The sequence below is a fragment of the Archocentrus centrarchus genome, chromosome 5 (assembly GCF_007364275.1).
Source record: "Archocentrus centrarchus isolate MPI-CPG fArcCen1 chromosome 5, fArcCen1, whole genome shotgun sequence".
Classification (NCBI taxonomy): Eukaryota; Metazoa; Chordata; class Actinopteri; order Cichliformes; family Cichlidae; genus Archocentrus; species Archocentrus centrarchus.
In genome coordinates this window covers 21090195-21106639 of record NC_044350.1, presented here as the reverse complement: position 1 = coordinate 21106639, position 16445 = coordinate 21090195, and the positions used below count along the sequence as shown (strand labels likewise).

Here is a 16445-nt window from a genome sequence, read left to right as displayed (position 1 = left end):
GCACAGTCCAACACTGACCCTCCCCTTGAAATTCCACCTTTTTATCAGCAGGATTTATAGCTTGTGTTTCTTGGCACGCATTCCCATAGGTGTACACATCTGTGGGCGCTCAAAGGACACAGACTGAACTCCATAAAAGGAAAGACCACACCTTTATTTTATTTTAATGTGAGGAACCATAGCTGAATTCAAGGTGCTTCATGAGCAAAGACTGCGTGTTATTTTTAAGGTGAAACCTGCCAAGTTTGTAACCTGTCAGTTATTATTTTATACCAAAGCCGTGTACTGTACACAGCTGCTACCATTTCACTGAGAAAGGCTGAAACTTAATGAACAGTTTCAGTTTGAAAACAGTTTGAAACAGAACAGAAAAATGCTTTAGAAACATGCAGGTCACACCACTGACTCATCCACCCCTCCCTGTTCTCTCATACTCTCACCTTCATCAGATTTACCACAGGCATACAGTAATTTAGTTTTCAAGATTTACCTCATGGGCTAACTGTAGTACTGCTTAGAATTTATAGTACTTTATTGCTTAATATAATACTGTGAACCCCTTTGTTTGTGACTTAATTACACAATGTTTGTCTGGGCAGATCACTTCCTGTCTGGGCGTATGGTCACATTCATATTGCTCTGACGACACTCAAGCATAAAAAAAAAGTTACTCACTTCATGTGGGCAGTTCTCACATGACTGGAAGTGGCAGAGACCTCTGGACAGCTGCTCTGTACCTGACTTACAGCATGCTTCCACACCATCATCAATGGCATTGTTTACTTTACTTAAAGGAAAGGCACAGAGGGCTGAGTTCTTCTGAGGCTGACCTTGCGCGTTTACCACCGCGAACACCCCATACAGAATATCTTCTCCCTTGGTTACACTCAGCCCATTAGCCAAGTCCTTCCCAACCTGCCCAAAATGTGCCGCCTGTAGTCCATTATATACAGTTTCCCTCTTCTTCTCTCCGTCTTCTCTCCGTCTTCTCCTGCGCTTTGGGTTGTACCGACACTCCAAGATGATCTCTCTGTACATCCACATCTCTGTAATTAAAATAGGCAGTCTTCCCAGACGAGTCTGAAAAGCTGAATTGTTCTTGAAGGGATTTTCTCTCTGCAGGGAAATAAAGTAGACAAAGTCCTTGGTGGAGAAACTGTAGATGTAGTCGATGCTGTAAGAGTCACGGAGACCAGGAAGCACCGTCAGGTTATTTGTGACAATATGAAAACCATCTTCAGTTGAAAGTGGCCTCAGCACTGATAGTGACCGCCTTGGATACCTCTGTGTTACTGTGTCACTGACAGAGGCTGCAACAAAGAAGAGTGACGTGCGTGCATGTTCAACGATGGTGACCTGGGTGCCAAGTGGGCTGGCCAGACAGTCAGGACAGTAGGTTGGAGAGTTTCTCTTGTTTCTGTATAAACAATTAGGTTTGGGCATTTCAGAGCTAATGTCAATAAAGTAACAGATCCCATACTGGGTGCTTCCACAAATGTACAAGTATGGCAAAAAATTTCCAGCAGGATCCAAAAGCAGAACCTTGTTGTCTGTATCCACTGGGTCCTCAGGATCAGCTTCTATGTTGCACAGCTCACAGGTGTCACAATCAGGACTACCTATAGGTCCAGTTTTCACCTCCCATGTTTTATTCATATAGATGCTGATACCTACTACCGCATTCTGGCATCCAATGTAAAATTGTTCGTCTTCCAAGTTCACTGCAATGTTCTGTATTGGTTTGTGGGTTTGGAAGTAGGGGAAGGAATATTCTACAGTGAAATCCCCCTGCATCCGAGGAGTAGAAGGACATGTTCCCTGTCCTGTGGCCGTTTGCAATTGCATCCATATCCATACTGTCAGCAAGGCAGTCAAAGTGACCATCTCCACTTTACGGTCTGCTGTGAATAAATGCTACCTATAAGATACTTTCCTCAAAGAGAACATTCTGGAGAACCAGCAGGAGCTCTGCAAGAGAAACAGAGAAGGAATGTTGAGATTTACCAGACAAGGAGTTGGACCACTGGATTCTCTGCTGGATATTGTAAACATTTTTAGCTTACTTAATCTGCGAAACAGCTGGGGAACTGAAAAAAGAGGAAAGTGTGAGCTGCTTTCTTTCTTTTTCTTTCTTTCTTTCTTTCTTTCTTTCTTTATGTACTTGCTTACTTTTAACTCTCAATGCCTCATTTGAAAAGGTGGTGTTACCTAATACACGCAGGTATGGTATATAGAAACGAACTATAAAAAAAAAGTTGGAAGGATGATGATAAAATCTATAGCGGACAAGAGCTAACGTGCTGCAACATGTGGAGTAACTATGGAAGCGTTCGCAAAATGGATACAGAGTAGCAATTATTTTATATGTGTCAAATATACAAATTTAATAGTCGATGCAAAATGCTTATATATAACATATAAAAGCTTTATATAATAGTGATCTAATTAAAACCGTGATACTGCTACAATTAGAATAATTTGTATTGACTGTAACGTACGATTAAACTGTTAAATTATATCGAATGAATACCCAATCACCGTGGAGCGATAGCTGAAAACAAGGCGTTTAACAAAGTCTTTAAGCAATCTGAATCCCTCAGAAATAAATATGCTAGTTAAGTTCCACTCACCTGACGGCAAATGAATACCTCTCTCAATGAGTTTTCACTGGCACTCAACTCTTTCATTCCTCTCAGGAAAGACTAGTTAGTCTGTGCGTCAAAAAAACCAACCAGGAACTTACTAACCTTCAAAATAAAAGCACGCCATGGCAGAGCTCTTGCGTGGAGGGTGGATAATTCTTTTAATGCCATCAGAGTTCCACAGAGGACACTCCTGTCACAATTTTCTTTGTTTTATATCTCTGTAGCTCCTTTCTGTGAATGGAGCTATATAAATACATTATGCTTGCTTGCTTTATAAAGACACTGCACTTAAATGCGCCTCTCTCTCTCTCTCTCTCTCTCTCTCTCTTTATATATATATATATATATATATATATATATATATATATATATATATATATATATATATATATATATATATATATATATATATATATATAATAAAATGTCTGCCCTTCTCTAAAGGGTCCAGATTTAATTTAAACAATGCGAAACCGGAAATGCCATTGTTATTATGACTTGCTTTACTGTGGTCTCTAACGTTCCCCAAGTGGGTGCTGCCTTACCAAGCCGCGCCTGCAACGAGGAAGTCCTTGCGAAATCTGACCACCGCGAAAACATCCTCATCGTTTCCTCCCTAACAGAGTTATGTCATATTAACTCCTGAAACCTCTTTCCACTCAGACATAAATTTTACAGAAAAAAAAAAAAAAATCTCAGCTTTGGAAAAGAGTCTGGATGAGTTTCTGGAGGATTTCTGCCAAAAATACATTACTTTCCGATGAGGAAGAGTTACTCCTTAGCAGCCGGGGAATTATGAAAAGAATGTATGCTTTTCTCCAGAATCCAGACAGACCACCTAAAAAAACGTATTAGGGGTGTAAAATACAAATGAAAATGAAAAGCTTTACGTTTACTCTGTTGGGTTTTGGCAAATGAAGTCTATAGAAGTTGAGGTTATAATCATCATCAGTGTCCTGGCAGAAAATTATAATGTGGCTTTACTCCAAAGTTAAACATCTACCACTCAATCCAAAGTTCAGTAAACATACGCTGTTGTGTCACTCTGCAAGCTTTCACTTCCAGACCAAAAACCACAAAATCCACTAGTGACCATTACTCCTAAATATCTGAGATAGTGGAGGAGTATCAAAAAAAAATAAATAAGGAAATAAAAAGTTTTTTATAGAGCTCAACAAGGATTTGCTGGACTGAAGTTTCATATAGTGAGAGTGAGCGTCTAATCAAACAAACCCCCCCCCCCCCCCCCCCCCCCCCCCCCCAGAACAGCAGTGGTAAGGACCTCATATTTGGTCCTCAGTTTGTATCTGTGTAACTGACAACCTGACTCATGAAAGAGGGGCCAAGCAAACATACTTCTAGTACACTGGTCAGCTTAGATTTGGATTTGGTGCATACAAGGAAAAAATCTGTGTTGTAACTTAGAACGAATGTCTCCAGAGATTGTGCTATTCAAGTTCCCAGAAAGGCGTTTTAAAATACACTGCCATTGTTTCCCCCCAACTAGTCCTGCAAAACCTCAAATAAAATTAAAAAATGTGTTTGTTTCAATAATACTACTTTTTACATGTGTGTGTTTCTATCACATTTCAATAAACACCGAATAAAATACGTCACCTTCTGTGTTTTGGGATGTGTTTAAAGTTGATGTGAATGTCTACCAACCTGTTATTATTTTGTGATTCTAGGAAAATAGAAAAATGAGATCCTCCTTTGCAACAATGACAAATTGCAGTTCATTAATATCAATATAAAGTATTAATCTAACAATGAAAAATACATTTTCTAAAAGAAACATCTCTGAAAATAAATTTTAGTGATAAACAATTACAATGGCTGCCAGGCTATTTAATTTAAAAATGTATAAGCTTTTTCTTTTTTGATAACAAACTTTGTATCACATGAGAGAGATTATTTAACCGTTCTTAGTGAGAAAAGGGTGAACTTCACATTGCAGTAATGCAACATGGGCAAAAACAACTTGTGTTCATATATTTATTTATTCATTTATTTCATGTGTATTTTCACAAGAGCCTTGCCTTATTGTATGTTCAACCTGCTATGATGCCGTTGCATAAACAGGAAAATAGGAAGTCATTGTTAGAAACTCTAAGCAGTGAGAGTAAGCTTACAATTACAGTTGTTTTTCTTTCTGAAACTATACCGTCTGAAATGTTGTATTGTCTTTGAACTACAGCAGTAACTTCAACCATCATTTGTAACACCTTTTTTATTTTCTGATCATGTCTGTTTCCCACAGCGAGCTTGGCAGTCTGTTTCTGTTTGATAAACAATGATGACTCATTTCTGATCAATCCTACACATTAAGTGTTATGTTCATTTTTTTTTTTCTTTGACTGCCAGACTATGATTGTAGAAAATGACATCAGACATGTTACCTAATACTAGTGTTTTTCATTGTTATTGTCACCATGGTAATTTAAACTTAGACCTCTGGGCACGTCTTTAAATACAGTATATACTAACAATGTTCATCTTTTTTTCAAAATTGCAACCATCTTTTCTTTCTAATCAACAAAACCCAGTCCACATATTTCCATGACTGCAGGACAAAAGTTATCTCCTACTTTAACTATAAGTCAATTTTAGTGCCATTCTTTGAGTTGCATTATGGATTTGAATTTCTATGTCTTAAATCCTTGCCATAAACATCAGACATTCAGAGAAACTTGAAATTATAATTTTTATTCAGAGCTTGAAAACGGCAGTGGAACCATAAATAATTCACTTGTACCTCCCTAGCAGCAGTGAAAACATGAAAAAGAGGAAAACTCACTGTTACCCAACACTTAAGATATACATAAACACAAAGGAGCAAAGGTTACAAAGCCTCGAGTCACCCTCTAGTGGCCGTTACAGAAAGCATTTCTTGGCACCAATGCAACGCTTGCAGAACCACCACCTGAAACGAAACTGAAATACTTTCCTTTAAACTGTTGCAGCGGATTCTTCGCCGTTTGTCACAGCCGGTTTACATTCAGTTCCGGGTTTTCCTCTTCGCGTGTTTTTCTCTCTCAGATTTGGTCTTAACTGCGTCTACAAAATGTCAGGAATCGCTGAAATCGATGAAGGATTCTACTCTCGACAACTGTAAGTACTACCGGTGTTGTGCCAAAGAAGTGATTGCCGGTATTTGCTCAGAAGTGACTGATTGCCTTTACTTAAACTGTTGTAAATGACACCGGCCCAAAGATCCATTTGTTCGTTAACCTGCACAGGTATGTCCTGGGCCATGAAGCAATGCTCCGGATGGGCACAGCCAAGGTCCTCGTAGCAGGAATGAGAGGTCTGGGAGTAGAAATAGCCAAGAATGTGATCCTGTCCGGAGTTAAACATGTCACTATCCAGGACGAAGGACTGACAGCATGGACCGACCTGTCATCCCAGGTATCCAAGAGGGGTGCTCTTGTGTTGCATGTATAAACAAATAAACATAGAACATTTAGGAAGCCTGTGTGATGAAATCTTACCAAACTGGTCTGGTTCCTATAGTGTAGTGATCCTGGTATCCAGGTTATGGAATTTTTCAGACTTTTTTTTTAGCTATTCAAATGTTATTAGACTTTAGGATGAAACTGTGGCGCTAATATTCTTCCATGATGAAATTAATCCATAATATTTACCTATTGTAATAGTGCATAGGTAATCAAATGATTGTGCAAATTTGCTTTTGCTTTTACTTTTACTTTCATGATAAACAACATTCTCCTCCCTTGCCATGCATTGGAAAGTACCTTGTAATGTTTGAGATTTCTCTTTCAGTCTTTGAACCTTGAATGCAGTTGCAGGTAAAAGATTCAAAACGTGCTCAGAATTATGCACAGCGTGATCATTCAATGCTTTAGGGCTGCTGAGCAAACTCAATTTACTGATGACAGTCAAAAAGTACAAAATAAGAAAGCAGGTGGACCTTGGGTTGAGTTTGTTTTGTCAACCTTTAATTTCATATTCCCAACAGTTTTTCCTGAAGGAGTCCCATCTCGGTCAGAATCGGGCTTCATGTTCGCTACAACAGCTGGCAACTTTAAACCCGCATGTGCTTGTGGAGGCCTATACTCAACCACTAGATGAGCACCTGCTTCTGCAATTCCAGGTAATTACTGTTTTTCTTAACAGTGCATGAGCATTGTTAAGCTTAAAATGCCCCCCCCCAAAAAAACAAACAAACAAACAAACAAACAAAAAACTAATGATTGGCACTGGGAAACTTTCTGCCCTTCATTAAATGAATGTGAAAGTGTTGAACTCTGCACACATAGAAGTCTGCACAATGACGGTCATATCATAGTACAGTAACATCATGCAAAAAAGCACGTTTCTCAGTAGAGGGAGGGGTATCTTTTTCCAGGTCGTGGTCCTCACTGACTCCTCACTCGATGATCAGAAGCGTTTTGGTGAGCTGTGTCATTCACATGGCATTAAGTTCATTGTAGCAGACACCAAGGGACTCTGTGGGTAAGATAAACTGTTCAAAATGTATTAAATAAAAATTAAGGAACACTCAAGTGAACACACTCATTCATTTGCAGTCAGCTGTTCTGTGACTTTGGGGAGAAGTTTGAGGTCTTGGACCGGGATGGAGAAATGCCTGCATCAGCGATGATACAGCATATCTCTAAGGTAATATCTTCCATTTATTTTGGCCAGTTCAGAGCCATGTTAAATCACAGATCCAGTCATGCATTTTGAAATCCTGCTAAAAGTTGCATTGCATATTGCACAGCCTATGAGAGGAAACCTAAGTGAACAGAGGATATATTACCAAAGTTTGACCATTTTTAAGAGTGTGGCAAATAGGCTTACTTAGCAACTTTCAGCGGCCTTCAGATTAACTAAGTCTTTATGTTAGGCCAATCCTGGAGTGGTGATCTGCACAGATGACCAGAAGCATGGACTCTCAGATGGCTCTAAAGTTGTTTTTTCTGAAGTTCAAGGCATGACAGAACTTAACAGAATCGGCCCTGTGGAGATCAAAGTCCGTGGTTAGTGTTGTCCTGCACTTTCTTTTCCTCAATTTTTCTTTTCTTGTTATTATAACTTATACAACATGCATCCCTTTAGAATTTAGATGTAATGAGTGATTTTTTTCTTTTTCTTCTCTATCTGTAAGTCATCAGCAACATTATTATAGTTTTATATTTTCATTAGTTTTTAGTTTAATTTGCTAAAGATTTTGTTTTCAATTCATTTTAGTTTTAGATCATTTTTACAGTGATGTTGGTCATTTTCTGTTGTTGAAAAATATTCTGTTTTACTTTTATGTATTAATTTCAGTTTTATTTTCTAAATTATTTATAATTGGGGGAATTTGTCAAGAGCAAGCTCCGAATATGTGTTCCAACACAAACACAACACTTTTATTATGTTTAGTTTTGTGACTACACAATCCCATTTTAATTGGGAATGTATTATTTTCAGTTAGCCTACTTTAAATGTTTCCAGTTTCAGTTCACTATAATAACTTTGTTCATTTGTCATCTCAATCACCAGGCCCGTATTCCTTCAGCATTGTTGACACGTCTGCCTTTTCTGAGTATGAACGATGTGGAGTGGTGAATGAAGTTAAACAGCCCTGCCTGATAAATTTTGTAGGTATCAACATTTGGTTTTATCTTTAGCTTTTAAATACTTCATGCATTGTTAATAAAATGATGTCAATTTCATTTGCAGAAGCCACTGAGTGAGGCTTTACGGGACCATGATCTGCTGGTAATGAATGACTATGGAAAAATATCTCGACATAACACCCTGCACTTGGCCTTCCAAGCCCTCCATAGCTTTGTGAAGAAAGAAAAGCGACTCCCTGGTCTCTGGTCTCAGGTCTGTAAATCCAGCTGAGGTGCAATAAAGCAATTTACTGGATTGTTTCCACTCACTTGTTGGTGTTCATACAGACAGATGCAGATTACCTGCTAACCATAGTGAGAGAGATGAATGCAGCTGCACAACTGGAAGAGCTGGATGAGGCTGTAGTACAAAGCCTGTCCTACACAGCCCAGGGGGATCTGGCTCCCATGAATGCTTTCATAGGAGGGCTGGCTGCTCAAGAAGTGATTAAGGTGAGGTCAGAAATAAATGCATGAAAATGTTCATCGGGAGGTTCAGTAAGCATAAACGTCTGTATATGCACTATATAAAACACAACATTTGTGTCTTCTGTAACATTCCTGCAGGCGTGCAGTAGGAAATTTATGCCTCTTCAGCAGTGGCTGTATTTTGATGCACTGGAGTGCCTGCCTGAGGAAGAGGATCAACCAACAGAATGCTCATTTGCGATGGTACACCCTTAATTTAAAGATTCATATGCTATCAAACAAACTGTCCATTTTCTGAGTATGAATAATATTAACAACATTCAAGTGTAATTCATCTGTCACAGAACGGCACAAGGTACGACGGACAGATTGCTGTGTTTGGCTCCGCGTTCCAGGAGAAGCTTCAAAGGCAGAAATATTTCCTGGTGAGGACAGATTTGATATTTGTCCAACAGAGGGCACACTCTGCACTGGAATGCTGAAACTCCATCTGTGTTTTTCTTTGATCTTGTGTGGTGTAAATGATGGCACATTGAGGAAATAGCTGTGATTCAGGTGGCATTTCCTGGCAGAGCTGACATCTTTGTATGGGGAATGTTTAATATTACTGGGCACTTCCTCTGTTTCCTTTAAAAGTGTCATATTTTTTTTTTGTGCTGTGTTGTGCTGAGGAAAAATTTTTGAGATAGCACACAAGGCATCAGGAAGTGAATGAAATACTCTATGTGTAATCTCTATGTAGTAAAGGGCAACAGTAGATGAATGACTTTCTGCAACATTGTAAAACACATCTGAGAGTCACTTTTGTCATTTTCTTGTCATTTGCAAGGTTGGAGCTGGTGCTATTGGCTGTGAGCTTCTTAAAAACTTTGCCCTCATAGGCCTTGGTGCAGGAGAAGACGGGCACATCACCATAACGGACATGGACTCAATAGAAAGATCCAACTTGAACCGCCAGTTCCTGTTCAGGACTCGTGATATTGGGGTGAGACACAGGAGAGTAGATTGCAAGCTCTCCTCTGCAGTGAAAAATGTGAAACAGCGTCATAAAATAACTGTACAAGTTAAGGGGGCTTTACTTAGAAGAGAGGCTACGGATGAAAGTGTCGTACAGTAACAGCCTCAGATGGCTTGTTTTAGTTTCCACATGTAGCTGCCATTTTCCTCCACTTGTTTTGTTTTATGGTTTATTTTGGGAGTATATCAGGCACTTAATCTTTCATTTGAGTAAACAGCTGCCAGTGCCTAAACAACTTACATAACATTTAAGTGCAGCTTAGGGACAAACTGGCAACAAAAAAAAAAAAAGTTCAGCTACTCTGAAAGTCTGCCATGCTCAGATATTCTGAATGTGTGCCTTCATAGTGCAATACATATACAGTGCCATGAAAAAGTATTTGCCCCCTTCCTGATTTCTTAGCTATTTGTATATTTGTCACACTTGCATGTTTCAGATCATCAGTCTTAATATTAGACAAAGATAACCCAAGTAAATACAAAATGCAATTTTTAAATAATTTCATTTATTAAGGGAAAAAAGCTGTCCAAACCTATCTGCCCCTGTGTGAAAAATTAATTGCCCCCTCTTGTTACGTCATGAATTAACTGTGAATAACCACATTTGGTTTTGGAAAGCTGAGTCCAGTTTCACCACCCACACCCAGGCCTGATTACTGCCAGAGCCGTTGAATCAAGAAATCACTTAAATAGAAGCTGTCTGACAAACTGAAGTAAGCTGAAAGATCTCAAAGAGTAACACATCATGCCACGATCTAAAGAAAATCAAGAACAGCCGAGAAACAAAGTCATTGACATCTATCAGTCTGGAAAAAGTTACAAAACTATTTCTAAGGCTTTGGAAGGAACAGTGATGAACCTTCCCAAGAGTGGCTGGCCTACCAAAATTGCTCCAAGAGCACATCAAAGACTCATCCAGGAGGTCACAAAAGAGCCCAAAACAACATCTAAAGAACTGCAGGCCTCACTTGCCTCAATTAAAGTTACAGTTCATGATTCAACAATAAGTAAGAGGCTGAGCAAAAATGGCATCCATGGGAGAGTTCCAAGGAAAACCAGAAAACCTCTTGATGATCTGTGGACTGACAAGACATAAGTGGAACTTTTTGGAAGGTTTGAGTCTCATTACATCTAAAACTAACAGCATTTCATAAAAAAGAACATCAGACCAATAGTCAAACATGGTGGTGGTAGTGTGACAGTCTGGGGCTGGACGACTTGCCGTAATTGATGGAACCATGAATTCTGCTCTCTACCGGAAAATCCTGAAAGAGAATGTCCATCCATCAGTTTGTGCCCTGAAGCTCAAGTGGACTTGGGTTATACAACAGGATAATGATCTGAAACACTCCGGCAACTCCACCTCTGAATGGCTCAAAATAAACAAAATGAAGGTTTTGGAGTGGTCTCCTCAAAGTCCTGACTTATATCAGACTGAGAAGCTTTGGCACGACCTTAAACATGCTGTTCATGCTCGAAAACCCTTCAGTGTGACTGAATTAAAACAATTTGACAAAGAAGAGTGCTATCCAAATGATGTGAAAGACTCATTGCCAGTTACAGCAAATGCTTGATTGCAGTGCTTGCTGCCAAGGGTGAAGCAACCAGTTATTAGATTTAGGGGCCAGTTACTTGTTCACACAGGACCAGGTAGGTTTAAAAGGTTTAAAATTTGTTTGATGAGCTCAATCATTTTTGTGACACATACACAAAGAAAAAGGAAATCAGAAAGCGGCAAATACTTTTTCACAGCACTGTAGAACACCTTAAGGATTTTTACTGATTTCTTGTACTAGTTTCATAAGCAATTATATTTACAAAGCTAGATATTAAATTTGAATAAATTCACTCTTTATTAAATTATTTTTTACTTTAAGTACTGCTGTTTTAAATGCCTCTTTTGCTCACATACAAACTGTCACATCTTTGTCCACTTGTCCTTTCACAGAAACCTAAATCAGAAGTTGCAGCCAGAGCCGTGTGTGAGATAAACCCACACCTGAATATCACATCGCACCAGAATCGGCTGGACGCTGACAGTGAAGGAGTATACGACTACAGCTTCTTCATGGAGCTCGATGGAGTGGCTGCAGCCCTCGATAATGTGGAAGCCAGTGAGGGCACTTATTGTCATTATATTATAAAATCAAACTACTAGTCAAAGTCACAGTCATAGTGATTGTCAGTGCTGCCATATGTGCAGGACATACACATTGTTGAAATATCCCCCCAGACCCATGGTGTGCAAAACAAAGACACTAATTATGAATACAAAAAGAGATATAAAAATATGGGGTACAGATATAAAAAATGGGGTATTGGTGTAAAACTAATAATCATGCAATAATTATTAAAGCCTATATACATTATTGCACTCTGTATATAAAATATAGTGGATGTGCCAGTATTATTAAAGCCAGTATTTCAGTCTATATATAAGATGTGATGTATACAAGTGTTATTACAGCCTAATACAAGAATTATTACAGCCGCCAGTGACCATATAAAAATATTTAAGTACAAGGGATTATAAATGTCCATTTTCAGCTTTAACCACTGTTTCTCCTTATCAGGGGTCTATCTCGATAGACGCTGTGTGCAACACCAGAAGCCAATGCTGGAGGGGGGAACTCTAGGGAGCAAAGGTCATACCTTGGTGGTGGTTCCTCACCTGACAGAGTCTTATGGACCGGCCAAATCAAGTTCTAGCAACGCTATCCCACTGTGTACTCTCAAGAACTTCCCTCACCGTATCGAGCACACTTTGCAGGTATAAAAGTTCTTCAGCTTTGTGTTCACCTTTCCTGTAGAGAGCAAAATTAGTTGAATGGATGAATAATCCCATACTGGATGACCAGTGAGTCCCTTGCAAATTATTGACACGATGTTTACCTTTTAATTGTTTAAATCTCAGTTTAGTAATTATGACAAAGCGAAAAAAGATCTTGGGACTGTTCTGTGTTGGACCAAATTTCATGGCAATTCAGCCTCACTAATGCTAGATAAAATCAGTGCAATGCAGACTCAATCCAAGACCTGTTGATATAATGCTGTTAAAAATGACCATATTGTAGTCCGCAGCTCGTTAACATGATGTCCACAACATTTAAAATGACTGCAGTGTATACATTTTTTTTCTGGTTGCCCATTGTTTTCTTTTATTTATTTATTATTGTATCATTTCTTCTCTTTACACTAATTTGCTCTTGTAATTGTTTCAGTGGGCGAGGGACCAGTTTGAAGGATTATTTAAACAAACACCTGAAAACGTAAATCTCTTCTTGAGGTAAGCTATGATGATGCCACCCTTGCGCGATTTTCTTGTGCTTCACCAGTCTGGTGTTACTTAGCTTGGTCATTTTACAGTGCTTTTCCACTCTCTTACAAAGCATTTCAGCACACCTAGAAAACCTAATGAAGTGGTTCAAGCTCATTATTTAGTTTTATTAACGGGAAAACATTTAGTTGGCTTTTAGCAGTAAAACCCTTGTACAAATGGCATAAACAGTCTGTCTTGCCAAGTCTCTTCTCTGTAATGTATAATCCACAGCAGCTCTAACACAGTTTTCTCCTAATAATAGATGCATTCTCACATAATTACAGGCTTTGTGGTTTGGAAGCATCCATCAAATTAAAAAAAAAGGGGTTTGATGGCAGTAAAGAGTACTATATCATGTGAAATAGATGTGTCAGTGAATCTGATGGTTTTTAATTTTAAGATTTAAATAAATGGCTAATCTTAGAGTTTTTTTAAAAATTTTTTTAATAGATAGTGTATCAAGCTTCATGTAATGCATTGACCTAATTATAAAGCAATGTAGTCTCATCAAAGGCATATTTAAGCTTCCAGGCCTAAACTGTGTCTGAGTATTGAGCCCCGGAGCCATCCTAATCCAGCCATGTTTTGAGATCTGTTTCTGTTTGTTTTAGTGACATTCGAGATAATCTGCCTTGGTCGTAAAGCATTTTCTCTCTTTTTTGTATCTGTATGGAGACACAAAAACTGGTCCTAGTGAAAAAATTGGACTTCCTAGTTTACCCAACCAAAAAGTTTTTCATATCACACAGCATTTTTTAGAGATAAGAACATTTGTAACCAGTTTTTTAGGGGGGCTCTTTTAATGCAATCCTGGAAAACCTTTCTGGGTATTTTTATGAGACAAGTCAGTAACATGTCATAGTCCAGCAGATATTAAGTCATAGTTCATTAGGTTATGGAAAAGAATAGTCATCATTTTTGTTGTTGTTGTTTTAATGCCACACCCATGCAGTTCTGTGCAGAAGTATGAGCATACATGTTCCTGTTCAGGCATGTTTTGGTTTCCACAGTGTAAGGAAGTGTGCTGGCATGTATTAATGGTGCAAGAAGTACCCATGCGTGTGAGTTTAGTTCTGACCAGCACCTGATAAACTTACTCAATACTTCTTTCCTGTGTCTATGAGTCAAAAGAGTCAGAGAAACCCCCCCCGAGTCACTAACAAGGCAACACTCCAAAAGTGAAAGATTTGTTTAGTCATTCTCTTCTGTGATTGATACAGCTTGTTTCCAGTAAGGCTTTCCCCTTGTTGACTTTCCAGGTCGTGTAGGCCAGCTTTGTGTTGTTTCTGAAGTTTATTTTCAGCCAGATATTGTTGCAAAGACAAATCTAATCCTTTACTGTGAAGGGTCAACCTACAGAATGCATTATACATATTATACCTTTCGACAACTTGTGCCTTGTCTTGCTACACAGCCAGTGATTATTACTATCTGTTTACTGTATTTCTGTCATTGAACTAATATTGCCACACTGTTTCCTGCAGGGATTCAGGGTTTATAAAGCGGACTCTAGATCTTGGTGATGCCGAGGCCCTGGAGATCCTCGGAGGGGTGTGGAGCAGCCTGGAGGACATGGAAGCTGGAGGACAGCGTCCAAAGAGCTGGGAAGACTGTGTGCGCTGGGCACGTTGCAAGTGGGAGACTCTCTTCAACAACGAGATCCGTCAGCTTCTGCACTGTTTCCCTCCTCATGAGGTAAAATAAAAACTCCCCCTAAAGCCAGAAATACAAATCTGTAATTTATTTAGGTGGACACACAGGGGCACTGTTGTGCATGTTAGGGCTTTGCAGTTAGTGAGACATTTGAACAAAAGGAATACCGTGGATTGAATTTATTACCACTTATTTTCACGTTTCACTTCATGGAGTACTGCAGCATATTTCCTCAGGCTTAGAGGCTAGTATTAGCCTTATCTGAAACCTGAATCACAGAATGCCACCACTGATAAACATCACAGAGGGTCTCTGAGGGTTTGTAATCTGTTGAAGCATGCAGACAGAGTGATGTCACATGTTGCTGTCATACCTACCATGGATCAGTATCAACCTAAACAGACTCTCACTAACCTCAGATTAAGAATAGCACAGACCCTTTTCTCTGGCACTGTTATGAAAATTTCATTCATCTTCTTAAATATTTATTAATGGGCAATAGAATATCCGTACATCTCTTTAAAAAACAGCTCTTGGTATTGCACTTTATTATTTTTACTATTATATATTAGTTTTGCCTTATCTGGTCATCACATGATGCTGAAACTCTGCGTCAGTTGTGGTTTTGGCTTTGATTCTCTTTTTTTTCTTCCATACTTCTCCTTTCCCATTTACCTGCATATAAAGAGTCATAGTTTCATTGTTCTCTTGGAAAGTCAGTTTTGACCACAGACATTCTGGGGGAACTATGATAAGGCAGCTACAGTCAGTTAACAATCACAAGCTAAACTGACCAAAACCGGTACACAAGCAACACAGATAACTTCACAGCTACTTTGCTCTTTGTTAGCCTTCACATAGGAGTGAATATTGCCCTGTGAGTGTCTGTAACATAAGGGACAATATATTTTGTCTCCACAGCAACTCAAGATGGAAAAGTAGAAAACACAAGAAGTGATGGTCCGGAGAGGAGATGGATGTTTATAAAAAGAGATTTAGAGGCATCCTATCATAGAAGCAAGCACATAAATGAATTTGCTGTATTTTTTTTTTATCTGCGATTGTGAGTGAGAAGTAATTCTCAGCTCCAAACTGCTTCAGTTACTGTCAGTCATTTGAGTTTCAGAGTTGAGTTCGTTATTGCTGATAAATTTGACCGTGTAGTTATTTGGGTCATCTCTCTTTTTCTTAAAATGATTACTTTACATTTTGTTTAAAAGTCAGAACAAATCACATGAGTACTTTACTCAGTACTCATAGATTAATTGTAAATGAAAAATTAATTGATTTTAAGTTCAAATTGTAATCATTTAACTGAGTTTTATTCTTAAATCTCATTAAGAAAAAAGTGCAAATGGACAAAAGGCCTTAGGTGGCTCCAAAAGGTCTTGAATGAGAGTCTTATCCTTCTTTTTAAGGACAAGCCATTGTTGTGGCCCCATTCTGCCCCTGAAGAGTAGGGCAACAACAAGCCTGATTCTGAAAAGGACAATGTTATTGGTGCCTTTTGGCTGCTATACAATTCCCCCCCTGCAGTGAAAACTGGCACCACCAGTAGGAGACTCTCTCTTTCTCGGCATATGGACCATTTGGAAACATCAAAGCTCTCAAGTCCCTTTGTTCCTTTATCAGACATACAAATTGTGTAGTCAACACACAGATGATAACAGTATTAGCGTGACTGCACCGAAGGAAGTTTGTAGACTTGTTGTGTCAGAAGAGTAACGTGCTCGTGAACCAGTAATTTACTGATGC

At 38.8% G+C, this 16445-nt stretch overlaps 2 protein-coding genes across 3 annotated transcripts in view; one reads left to right on the top strand and one right to left on the bottom strand.

Annotated features, from left to right (window-relative positions):
• Nucleotides 1-482: 482 nt before the first annotated feature.
• Nucleotides 483-2686, bottom strand: LOC115780826 (macrophage-stimulating protein receptor-like). Of its 2 annotated transcripts, none has more exons than XM_030730243.1 (2): nt 2064-2088; nt 483-1968 (listed from the first exon to the last, which is right to left on the bottom strand). In XM_030730243.1, the coding sequence occupies exon 2, from the start codon at nt 1882-1884 to the stop codon at nt 601-603; it is 1284 nt and encodes a 427-aa protein (XP_030586103.1). In that variant the 5' UTR covers nt 1885-1968; nt 2064-2088; the 3' UTR covers nt 483-600. The 2 variants fall into 2 exon arrangements, with proteins under 2 accessions (XP_030586103.1, XP_030586102.1); XM_030730242.1 differs by lacking the exon at nt 2064-2088 and adding an exon at nt 2631-2686 and having other exon boundaries at nt 484-1968.
• A 2878-nt stretch (nt 2687-5564) lies between these two features.
• uba7 (ubiquitin-like modifier activating enzyme 7) overlaps nt 5565-16445 on the top strand; it is a 35478-nt gene continuing 24597 nt past the window's right edge. The window contains exons 1-16 of the mRNA XM_030729397.1: nt 5565-5756; nt 5885-6053; nt 6625-6759; nt 7015-7121; nt 7196-7286; nt 7516-7648; nt 8157-8254; nt 8337-8486; nt 8561-8725; nt 8840-8944; nt 9046-9126; nt 9531-9686; nt 11667-11832; nt 12292-12488; nt 12940-13004; nt 14522-14732. Of these exons, the coding sequence (XP_030585257.1) occupies nt 5710-5756; nt 5885-6053; nt 6625-6759; nt 7015-7121; nt 7196-7286; nt 7516-7648; nt 8157-8254; nt 8337-8486; nt 8561-8725; nt 8840-8944; nt 9046-9126; nt 9531-9686; nt 11667-11832; nt 12292-12488; nt 12940-13004; nt 14522-14732 (2076 nt within the window). The 5' untranslated portion in view covers nt 5565-5709. The remainder of the gene's footprint in view (nt 5757-5884; nt 6054-6624; nt 6760-7014; nt 7122-7195; nt 7287-7515; nt 7649-8156; nt 8255-8336; nt 8487-8560; nt 8726-8839; nt 8945-9045; nt 9127-9530; nt 9687-11666; nt 11833-12291; nt 12489-12939; nt 13005-14521; nt 14733-16445) is intronic.

What these genes read in the sequence shown, in the direction of transcription:
- LOC115780826 (XM_030730242.1), bottom strand. Translation starts at nt 1,884, where the DNA reads ATGGTCACTTTGACTGCCTTGCTGACAGTATGGATATGGATGCAATTG.